This window comes from Seriola lalandi, unplaced genomic scaffold (genome assembly GCF_002814215.2).
Source record: "Seriola lalandi dorsalis isolate HSWRI2012SDOR001 ecotype SW California unplaced genomic scaffold, Sedor1 jcf7180002054689, whole genome shotgun sequence".
In the NCBI taxonomy this organism is placed as follows: domain Eukaryota; kingdom Metazoa; phylum Chordata; class Actinopteri; order Carangiformes; family Carangidae; genus Seriola; species Seriola lalandi.
In genome coordinates, this window is record NW_019525242.1 from 2,523,054 (window position 1) to 2,535,354 (window position 12,301).

Genomic DNA, 12,301 nt, shown 5'->3' on the forward strand with positions numbered 1-12,301 from the left:
AACACATCAAAACACACACCCTTTAAAATGAAACTCCCAACCTTGCACGATTAAAAGGCTTTCATCTTTTCAAACCAAACAAAAAATAGTTACTCCTAATGTCCAGCTGTCAAACAAGTCTTTACAAGTATAGCGATACAATTAAACACACATACGCACATGCACCAGTGAAGCACCAGCATGTCTGGCCCAGGGTGGCCACACCCTTTCTTTTCTCCCTGCTGTCCCGTTGGGTGGTGTCAAGTTTCCTCCCGCACTGAAAACCTGCCCAGTACCAAAGATGTCATTGGCTATCTCAGCAAGTTACTGCAACTCCATCGCCACCTCATTGGTCACTGGGGGATGCCAGGACAATCCATGATATGGAGATGCTCCCCACTCGCTTCAGGGTATTGATGACTGGCAGAAGGGTATGGCACGGTGGTAGGGTGGTTCTCCACGGAGCAGATATTGATCAGATAAGACTGAATGTTGCTCGGGAGGATTTGATTTGATTTTGTCATGAACCTTGTTTATTTGTTTTAACCTAAAGATCTGGTTTACCTCAGGCTACTTCAACAGGTTTGTCTTTTTGAAGCCTAAATTCAACTGTCCCCCAACGTCACATGTACAGCTCCTGCTTCCTACTGTCTCTAACTATTAAGAAAAATTTAGCTCCCAGTGTTTGATCCTGACTAGCAAAATTCCAGCTACATGTCGGGGCTTCAAAACTGGCAAATATTTTATATGCAGTTTTTGTGTTGCGTTGCAGAGTCGTACTACTGTTTGTGTGTAAGCTGCTGTGTTGTTTACTTGTTTTGGAGAAATAATCTGATTGCACTAATACCCCAGTTTTTGCATGTCAACCACGTTGATGCAGGGATATTACTTCTCCCCTCTTTGCTTGCTCTTCTGTGTATTTATGTATCAGCAGCGCTACAGAACCGCACTACTTCACCGGACTACTTCACCGGATTTATTCAGATAAAGCAGAATAAGTGTTGGAGATTAAATGAAACATGATGTAATGTAACACAAACAGCCGTTTATATTTTGTGTCAGTTACATTGGTTTTACAGTGATTGAGTTCCCCGCTGATATTTTAACCCGGTTGTACGGCTCAAACCTGTGACCTTTTTGTTTTGCGAACATCATGTCGAGCCCTGTGTGTGTGTGTTTGTGTGTGTGTGTGGCTTTTGCGGCGTGTGGTTGACTCTATCCTCCCAGATGTGCGATTGCATTTGAAATCCGTCCGTCTCAACATCAGACACAACTTTGCTTTCTTGGTGGAAGACACACACAACACATACACAGTCAGCATTGCACTTACAGTAAGCAGTAGTGTCTGCTCACATATACACGGTCAGAGTGGGAACACACATCCGTGCAAACGCACACAGTAAGTCTGTATGCGTGTCAGCAAATCCCTTCCGCAAAACTCATGTTGCAGGGGGATTGTTTCTGCTCTCTGCTGCCATGTTTCATCAGTCTACCTGTGTGTGTGTGTGTGTGTGTGTGTGTGTGTGTGTGTGTGTGTGTGTGTGTGTGTGTGTGTGTGTGTGTGCTTGTCATTTGTGTTTTGACTCGTTTGTGTACAGAAAGTGTTTGTACAGGGTTAGAGAGAGTGATGTTTGTACAGAAGTGTGTAAACACTATATAAGGTGAAGCATCCTATACACTTTGCTCTCACCACAGCACAGCCTATTGCTCTGATACACTCTGGCTCTTTAAATCTCAGACACATTTTGTGTTTTTGGTGTTTTTGCTAATCCTCTTATGCAGTGTATACAACGATAAAAACAGACTTGTGTCTTTAGTTTTGCAACATGACACGCAGCCACAGCCGGTGCGGAGTGTAATAACGAGTGCAACAGTCAAGGCTGCAGCGTCCAGACAGCTGATGTAACAAGTATTCCTCAGACTTATTTGGATCAGAGAGGACGGGTTGTTTTGGCTGCTATTAAAGGATATTAAAAAATCTTGGACTTTGAATTCATAATATAATTTTACTATTAACAGATATTATGAAAGGAAAGTTACAAGAATTTTCCATTTCCCATAAGTCTTTTTTTTTTATTTAAGTTAATTTAGTCATTGTTGAGGATCGTCAACTCGGCTCTGTACTGTAGTAAAAGTTTCACTGTGTTTGAACTCAGCAACCCTCAGGGACAACTCTGTAGTTGGGGTCAAAATCTTCACAGTACAGACAGGCGCATAGTTCACATGTTGTACACAGAGGCACAGGGTAAATTCTCTATAGTATAGGAATCTCAAAGGGAAAAGGAGACGCTACATATCTTGCAGGGAGTCTTCCTTTTCATGTATTTTCATTTTTTAAATGTGCATATGGGCAACGTGTGTATGAGGACTATGTTTGTAATTCTACAGTCAACCTTCAACCTTCTTCTTTGCATGTTTCTACAACCTCTGTAGAAACTGCACTGTAGGTTCTTGCTGTATGTTCTCACCAAACTTCTTCCCTCTCTTTCAGTGGACGTGAGCACGGCAGCGCTGCCCACGCAGGTGCCCCCCACCACCACAGCCATCCTTCCCATGGACCTGCGCGTAGTAGACCACCCTCACCACCACCACCACCAGCAGCCTCCCTTTGGCCTGGTTCCCCAAACCCACCCTATACCGCCCACCTCCACAGCATGCCCCGCATCGGCCGAGCCGGGCCGCGGGCCAGTCATTGGTGAGTCGGGATGATCTCTGGTGATCATGTCTTGAGGCTGAAAGTTGTTGTTGACTGTTTATTACAAACACGCCCCTTGCTCCAGATGCTTGGAATGATAAACTCTCTTTAAACTCATATAGGCCACCCGGAGCAGCAGCTGCAGCAGGAGCTGGTGGCACTGAAACATAAGCAGCAGCTCCAGAGACAGCTACTGATCGCAGAGTTCCAGAGGCAGCATGAACAGCTGTCACGACAACATGAAGCCCAGCTTCAGGAACACATCAAGGTGAATTTGTTGGACAGGGTGGGAATGGAATTATAGGTCCTCTCCTCTCCTGTCCTCTCCTCTCCTGTCCTCTCCTCTCCTCTCCTCTCCGCTCCTCTCCTCTTTTCTCCTCTCCTCTCCTGTCCTGTCCTCTTCTCTCCTCTCCTCTCCTCTCCTCTCCTCTCCTCTCCTCTCCTCTCCTCTCCTCTTGTGCTCAGCAGAAACACACCTTCTGAAGGACAGCAGGAAGCATGCGCATGTGTACACTTAAGTGAGTATGGTGTTGTAATTTGATCCGGTGGCAGTACTTTGCTGCTTAGTCATCTACATGGCGAGACATTTGGCCCCAGTACACCCAACGTGTGTGTGTGTGTGTGTGTGTGTGTGTGTGTGTGTGTGTGTGTGTGCGTTTGCGTGTGCATGCATGAACATTTTGTATGTGACTCATTCCACTAAAAAGCCTCACTGGTGTCAGCCAATAGGGACGATCAGTCTGGGCTTAAAATAACTCCCCAGTGTGTCTTCCAGTCTGCTCAGTCGTCAGGTTAGCGTGCCTCTCATTATGGACTCAAGGCTAGTGAAGTCATGCATTTTAGAAAGGCTCAATTTCAAATCAGTGAATCTTTAAAATAAGCCATGGCTGCACTTTGTCAAAACAATATCTCCTCATATTTTGTATGTGTCTCATCTGCTGTGTCCCGTTGTACTCTTTCTTCCTTCAATGTCCTTGTTTCTCTCTCTCTCTCCTCCAGCACCAACAGGATTTACTGGCACTCAAACACCAACAGGAGCTTTTGGAGCATCAGAGGAAGATGGAGCAGCAACGTCAGGAGCAGCAGCTGGAGAAGCAGCAGCGGGAACACAAACTCCACCAGCTCAAAAACAAGGAGAGGGGACAGGAGAGTGAGTAGCAACTGTTGTGCAAGTGTGAAGAAAATTACCAACCGTTTATCTGAGGGATGCTGTGCACTTGTAGTTACAAAATGTGTCACAGAGTTAGAGCTGGACGGGAGCTGAATGCCATCATTATACAGCATCAAAATAATGCACTTTGTTCTATTATGATGAAAAAGTTATGAGGGGCCAAAAGAGCATCACTCCAGTGAAGAGGAAATACTGAATAAAAACTAGTTGTATATGTCACAATCTTTCCATCTGTTCCTGAGTTCCACTGCTGAACATTACGGTGTCACACTGGAGTTGACGTTTGACCATTCGGATATAAAATGTCATCACTTCATCATTTTTATCCTATTAGGTATTTTTGTTAAATTGTGTCATAATTAGCGTATAACTTCTTGAGTTATGGCAAAAAAAAAAAACATGTTTTGTGAGGTCATTGAGACCTTGACCTCTGACCTTTGACCCTCAAATCTAATTAGTTCATCCTTGAGTCCATGTAAATGTTCCTGCCAAATTTGAAGGGATTCCCTCAAGCTGTTATGGAGATGTCACATGCACAAGGCCAAAAATTAGATTTGTGAGGTAACAGTGACCCTGACCTTTGACCTCTTACCACCAAAATCTAATCATTTCATCCTTGAACGTTTGTACCGAGTTTGAAGAAATTCTCGGCGTGGAGGCATAAAACTTGTGATGAAGAGATCAGTTATGTGTGTTAGTGTGTCTGCATTCCCACGGTTCCCACGAGTAAGCTCTAAACAAAGCTGTCATGTTTGACCGAGCATATATTCGCCCTCCGCCTCCTCAACACTGCCAACATCTGTTGTAACTGTGCTGAAGATCTGTGTCATTTTATCACAGCAGGTGCCAGAGAGCCTTGACCCTCACAGCACCTCTGTCACAGCACCTGTCCTTATAGCACAGCAGTCAGAGCAGCCTGACCTTGCACATTTACCACAGGGAATTTCAGAATAAGACGGCCAAGGCAAGACAAGGAGAGCGAGACACTGAAGTGGCTTTCATCCTTATAAACTGCTCTTGTTTCCTAGTTGCAACAATATGATTAAACCAGCCAATTCACTGTAGCCTGTTGACTTCATCCATTTATTTTTCCTTTATTCTTAAAGGATGGTTTTATTTGAATATAGGTTTCATTATTCCTCCACACCGGTGACCGCCATGGCCATGTACGCACTGACGTACGTCCCTCCTGAACACCATATCCCCGGAATTTCTTCAAATTTGGATGCTTATTATAACACAATTTAACACAAACATCTAATAAGATAAAAGGATGACATTTTATATCCAAAAGGTCATCTTCATTGTGACATCATGAAGGTCTGGTCATTATTCAGTGCTGTAACTCAGGTACATAAGCGGAGATTGTGACCATATTTCCTGTAATTTGACTGGCTGGTGGAGACGTACAACAGTGAGGCACTAATTCTACTTTTAGTTGCTTCGGCCATCAGTAGATTTATTATGATAATGTCGTCATCAGCAAAGCATAGTGGTGGCATTGCTAGAGCAAAACAAGTTCTTAGCAATTAACTTAGTGTGTAAATATCCTCCTAACTGACAGACTGAACCTTTGAAACCAAGGTTGACTGTCTGATCTGCTGATCCAGCTACAAAGTGCTCTTACCTTTCTATGACAAATTAATGCTCTCTTGATATTGATACGTACGTGACCTTTGACACAGTTGGCTGGCAGGAGGAAAGTTTTGTGGCAGTTATTTATCTGTGCCAAGCCAATTGTTTTTCCCGTTCCTGTAGTTGTTGTAAACTACATAAATAGACGGCGGCATGAAAGACTTGACTCACTATGTCGACACTACACGAATATAATCGCCTTGCCTTGCCCTGCCTTACTGAATCGCACATGTTACTAAATGTTTTTCACCCACTTCATAGAGCACTTGAACGGCTCTCATAATGTGGGGAAGAGGCATCCGTTTCTCACGCTGGTGGGTGTACGCATTTACATGAATCAGAAATATTGTAAATGGCTTGTTTTATATTTTGCTGCATACACCTGCATGCATATTATTTAAACTTCTAACTTATTAGATAACCTCATCAAAACAGATGATGTTTTATTATGATTATTGTTAGCATGGCTGTTAAATGGTCTCATGTGGGTGTTTTTGGACGGGCTACGATGAATACAAATCCTTTTGAATATAGTTAATGGTGGATGCACGTTTGGAACCGTGATTTTCTGCCAGTAAAAAGTCCTTTTTCTCAACCATTCTCCGCTGGACAAAGTGAGCCTACAGTTTGACGTCTACGGAAAGAGCATTGGGTTGTAAACAGAGGAAGCTTTGTTAAGTGCTGCAGTAAATTGCATAGAAGGCAGTCTCATAAAAGCCAATTTGCTTCAGTGGCAAAGCGGACATATTGGGATGTCAGCACTTCCAGCTGCACCGTGATTTAGAGATCATATATTAGCTGTTGTCGCTTTCACATACTCTTTTTTTTCACCACTTTCTCTCTCCAGCTTCACATCACCTGTTATCACTCCCCCTCTGACATTCTTAGAAAAACACACCTCCGTTGATTTTCCTGTATTCTCAAAACACCTATTTTTTTGCCCCCTTTATTGCTCTCCTCACTCCGGTTCTCATATATTTTTCTTTGTGGTCTCTCATTCCCTCTCACTCATCTCCCTCCCTGGACAATTTGCTTGTAGCTGTGAAATGAGGGTGGTAATTGAGGAGAGACCGGGAGCTGAGTGAAGCTCATGATGTGTGTCGAGACGAGTCGCACCACACCGCCGTCGTCTCTGCGGAGATTCAGTGAAACTCTGATGCAAGATTGTGCACTCTGCATGCAGCTAGAAAACCCATTATCTGTCAAAGCATGGATCGATGCTTCACGTTGGTGTCACAGATTGAACTGGGGGTACAGTACAGTGGAGGCACTGAATCACAAAGCTCTCCAGAAATGCAGTACTGGAAAAAAAAGTATTTTTGTATAAGGACAACAGGGCTCTGTGTATTTGAGTGTGTGAATAGAGTTCGTTGGAGAAATGCACTATACTTACCTTTGGTCATTGTCCCCCCCCCCCCATACCCCTGTCTCCGTTTAGGTGCAGTTGCCAGTACAGAGGTAAAGATGCGGCTTCAGGAGTTTGTCCTGAACAAGAAGAAAGCCCTGGCTCAGCGAAATATAAACCACTGTCTGCCCAGCGACCCGCGCTACTGGTATGGGTGAGTGTCACAGCCGACCACCACAGAGCCACTCGCGCTTTTGACAGTGTGTGACACGATGACCACTTTACGCAGTGTAACGTCTTACATTCGAGTTTATGTCAGCATGAAATTCCAATTTACGCAGCGTTTGATTCGTGAGAAAACACACACGGTGCGTTTTTCTGTGCTCCACATGTAACTCAGTGTCACTCATCATGTCACCTACCTGCCTGAAATTGTGAATGTGCATCCTTCATGCCAAGCACTGTTGTCAAATTCAAAGAATGCCTTTATTTTTCTTCAGAAAAGCCTTTTGAGCTTAAGATTATAAACTTAAACCCCTTTTTATATGTACAGTACGAAATGCATACTTCACAACAATTTGCAGTCCTCACACACTTCAACACTACACTACACTATAAACTTCAACCTGTAACTGGTGAAGGAAGCGAGTGAAGGACAAGATCATGCCCTTTTCTTTTTTCTCTTTCACACTCTTTGATCTTTGATTTTTGAAGGTTACTTTATAATACTGCATTTTTCTGAAGGAAAAAGAAGAAAAAATATGAAAGATTCAAAAGCTGTCCACATTGATGAAACCTTATATTTATGAGATGGTATTGGTTTTGTGGTTTTTAATTGTTGCCTTTTCATATCTAAGCTCAAAAGTTGTGAAAAGTATCATTAAAGTCCCTCATCACCGTGTCTTTGTGAACCCTGTGCTGTTGTGAACCTCTGCTGTGTGGGTATTTGTCATTGATGTGCTCTTGCGTGCGGTGAATCCCTGCGAGTTGAAGACGTTTCCGACATCAGCGTTAGCCTCTCAGTCCTTCGCCAGTCGTCTCTGAGTTAAACTACAGAGAAGATGTTGAAAGAAGGAGCCTTTCTTTCTGTCAGCGTTTGTTGTCTGTGATTGGCAGCTGGCTCTCTTTGAGGTGTGTTTGTGTTGTGCGAATGTTTGAAGTGGGCAGAGAGAAAAGACAATTGCACCTCTCCTGTGCTTTCAATATTTGAAGAGGCTTTAAGCATTTTTCTGCCAAGGCAGACGCACACGTAACTTAAAGTGTCTGCCATCAGTAAGGAAAATGCTTTTCACTGTCATTGCTATTTCCAGTTTCCTTAGTCTCCTACCTGTTTGCTTTCTCCCCAGTTCTTCCATACATGTATCCTTTCATCCTGCATCTCTCACCTTCTCCGTCTCTGTCTCTGTGCGTTCTTCACTCACCTTTCCAACAGTAAACTAAACCTTCGCCTCTTTGCTCTCTTAAGGTGAAAAGGAGAAGATGCTCTCAGCTCTCTGTCTCCATTCCTTCTCTCTATTCTTTGTCTCTTTTTTTTTTCATTTCACTCACATTGTTGTCCACTCTCTGCTGTGCCTTTTTAAGGTGGGTGATGGAAGCTATCTCTGTCTATCTCTGTAGTGCGTGCGTGCGTGCGTGTGTGTGTGCGTGCGTGTGTGTGTGTGTGTGTGCATGACAACAAGCTTAGCAAGCATGGAGCCAGACTTTACTAGGAAAGAATTACTAAAATCACATTGCATGTTATAGTAATAATGTTTTAATGTTTTTTCTTTTTCTTTTTACATCTTTTTGTAGAAAAACCCAGCACAGCTCTTTGGACCAGAGCTCTCCTCCCCAGACGGCGTTGTCAGCGTACAACCACCCACTGCTGGGCACATATGACTCAAAAGACGACTTCCCTCTCCGCAAAACAGGTACAGACAAGCACTGTGATGCTGCTGAGGTTTTGTTACTTCCTCATATCCATATTCCTCCACCTCTTACAGCCGACTACCCCTGCCTGTCCAGAAGGACACCCTAATCTTCCTTTTCCGTACATAAGCAAATGAAATGGCTCATTGGGTTTCAGAGTCAGGCAGATGAACCAGGAGCCACTCAGCGGAGGATTAAAATGAGCCCCTAAAATATTCTTAAAAAAAGATATCAAAGGTTATTTTATGAGGTCTTTTGAACCATGTTAATGTAAATGAGGCTGGATGGACAGAGAGGGGAACCACTTGAAAGTAGAACATTATAACCCCTAAAATCGGTTGAAAATTGTCTTGAATCAACTCACAAAAATCGTAATAATGACCGAAAGAGATCATGGGGCCTTCACAGACAGACATACTGTACATACACATGTGGGATCTTTAAAAAAAAAGAAAAAAAAAAAAAAAGAAAAGAAAAAAAAAGCCAGTTTGCTCTTCTCCTGTTTTAGACTCATTCACACTGATATTGACAAACACATTCAAGTCACACTCCTTCACAGAGGTTGAAGATCGCACTGTTCAACAAAACAACTCTGGACTACTCCGAGACGTGTCCCGGGAAACAAACCGCAGTTCCTGCCTTTTGGATGCCTCAGACTGTTATTTCTCTGTCCTTCTGTCCATGTCAAATACGGCCAAGCTGTGATTATTCACTTAGCGTCAGCAGCTGCTTTGGCAGTATCGCTGCCTGCTTTCACAGCTGGTGGCTAAACTCTGTGTACTCTGCACTCCTGCCCACCTGCTGTGAACTGGAGGCAGGAGAGATTTATCCTGGCACACAACCTTAGACCGCAAGTTTCAACTTTCAGGGACACTCAGATGTAATTCAGAGATTCGGTTCGCCAGTGGTGCAAAGAAATATTCACATCTCACAGTTTCACAGTTCGTACCGACACGAGGTCTAACAGGCTGTGTTGTACATACGCATCGCTATGGATATGTAAATTAAAATGACTTTTAGGAGAAATGGAGTTTGAGGTTTGAAGTCTTTGTGTCAGTTGTGTGGAGAGGCAGAAAGGGAACACTGACTGCACATGTGCCCACATATGGCACGGCTGTTGAGGAACTGTTGTGTCAATAGTGAGCAGATATAGATCAGATCAGACTGGCAGACAGAGAGATGAACTGTGTTGAAGAGGAAGTGAGTGACAGTGGCCGACCACAGTTGTGCGCCACTCTGACGACTGGAACCGTCACACATGACGTTTTTGCCTGTGGTTAGCCGCGCTGCTAATGTATGCGTGTAAATTATAAATGTACGTAAAGAATTCTTCTTCTCTCTTGCAAGTCCAGGCGTACAGTGGATTACAACAGGGGTCCATTGTCCGAGTCTGAGAGGCTTTGTGATTATGGCTGTTAGAACACAGAGGGCCACTTTGAATGCTGCGGCAGGAAGTCTGTCAGGCCTCCATGACAGACGCAGACTTGTCATGATGACCCCTTTCTCCCTCCCTCACTCATTCAGAGAGTCGCACACATTCCCATACCACCCTGTGCACTGAATATTGAAAGCGTGCAGGGTATCCCCATGCAGTATAGCACTTTCACATTCTTTAATCCAATGCATAGCTTTACAATTTGATGCTCCTGTTCAGCGCAGAGAGCAGTGAGTGAGGTGAAGAATCTCTTTTAAAGGACATTAGGTCACTTTTTAACCCACTGACCAAGATTAGACCCATTTCCTCTAACGTCATTGGAAATGACTCGTTTTAACACTCACTTCCTGCTTCTACATTTGAGTCCCCGCTGATTGTCGGACTTGTTAGTGGACTGTTACCACTTCTGAATAAACCCAGTATTTTATACATCTAATCTCAGGCCCCTGCCATGTTGCTTGTAATGTTGGATGATAATGAAATTTAAACTGAGTGCACTGGTGCACCCGTGGGCAGCTCTGTCATGTTATAAATGGCATTTGAAATAGCTAAAATGTAAATAAGAGGGGAAAAATCACCATCTGCTTTTCCACCCACCTCACTCGTTTACCACTTGGGTGTCACAACAATCAGTAATGGACGCCACTGATTTTAACAAGCTCGTGGCACCTCCATGAAAAGGCCTCATTAGTTGTATCTGTCAGAGGGAAAATGTCAGCCAGCTTTTGTGCATTGTGCTCATATCCACTTTATATGTTCACAGGAGAGACAGTTAAATATTTTGATGTTATTTAAGGACAAGTGTCTCTTGAAAACTGTAACTAAGAATTGATAGCTTTTAATCATAGCTCCCTGTTCATACAGTAATCGAGCTGTAATCCAATTGGATCTGGTTTATTTGCCTTCATGTTTCTAGAAAATATGTAAAAGACAAATATATCTGTCTATATGTCTGCCTGGGTGATTACGTCCCATCTAATATATCTTTCTAATGTATCAACCACATATGATATTTCAGGGAAGCGCTGTCGATGAGTTTCAGAAAACTACTCTATTGATTTCTATAAATCTCTCTCCCTCCTTGGAAGAGCGGTACGGCTTCCCCCTGCATGATTATAGCAGCTCGGGACTCCCATTTGTCAAAACAGTTGAGCAACTGATCAATATGTTTTGTATGAGAGAACCAGTTTCTTCCTACACTCCCGATTGAAATACTAAGCACCACTTGTAGGGATGTTTAATCTGGTATTGATATGCCGTCAGATGGGCAGTGTGAAGAGTTTTGTACAGTACTACATAGCATGGAAATTAAATATGCAATGCTTGGATTCAGGGCTATCGTGTGTTATTTCACTTCCTGCTGTTTCCTGACAAGAGAGGATGTAAAGTTACAGAAGCCAGAATGTGGCAGGAAGTCTGAAAAATTTAAACTGCTGATGTACACCTGGGTCATCACCACCATAAAGTAGGACAGTGATGTATACTGTAAGGAGGCGACAAGTCCACCTTTGCCAAAGGTTGCTTACGCTTGCACAGGAAGAAGATGAAGGAGAAAGGCTCAGCAACGAAGGAGAAGGTGGCAGAGGAAAGAGAGAGACGTAGGGAATTAGAGGAAAAGAGGGAGAGGAGGGCATGGATGGATGGAGGCAAGGGAGGGAGGGAGAAAGGGCTGTAGTAAAATGCCAGCGTCAGCAGTAAAACCAGTCTGGGCCCTCTGCAGCGAGTGTGTTCGCACATGTGCACACTGGTGTGCTTTTGCCCAGTCGGCATTAACACCCTTCAAAGTCACTGTGTCCTGAGGTGAACACCCCCACTGCGACCACGGTCGTACTTCACCTTCCCTCCCTTTCTCATTTACTGTCCTCATAACCTCCTTCTGACCTTCCATTTCTGCTTATATCTCGCTCATCTCTCTCTCCATCCACTCCTCCTTTTACTTGTCCATTTCTTAATTGGATGCACAAACACAACCTTGGTCGCAACCTTCCAGTCCACTGTTGCTCTGTGCTCTCTTTCCTCTCCCCTGCAGCTTCTAACACCTTTGCAGCCCACTGTTAGTAGATCCTCTCAGTGTGATAATGTTTCCTGTGACACCTAGTTGATATTTAAAAAATATAATGTAAGGGATATATT

General features: G+C 43.7%; 1 protein-coding gene across 4 annotated transcripts in view; it reads left to right on the forward strand.

Moving 5' to 3' along the window:
* hdac4 (histone deacetylase 4) overlaps nt 1-12,301 on the forward strand; it is a 124,025-nt gene that overhangs the window by 68,353 nt on the left and 43,371 nt on the right. For all 4 annotated transcript variants that reach the window (XM_087178503.1, XM_023423121.2, XM_087178505.1 and 1 more), the window contains 5 exons: nt 2,471-2,674; nt 2,797-2,942; nt 3,674-3,824; nt 6,919-7,039; nt 8,617-8,735. In XM_087178503.1, coding sequence (XP_087034629.1) covers nt 2,471-2,674; nt 2,797-2,942; nt 3,674-3,824; nt 6,919-7,039; nt 8,617-8,735 — 741 coding nt within the window. The remainder of the gene's footprint in view (nt 1-2,470; nt 2,675-2,796; nt 2,943-3,673; nt 3,825-6,918; nt 7,040-8,616; nt 8,736-12,301) is intronic.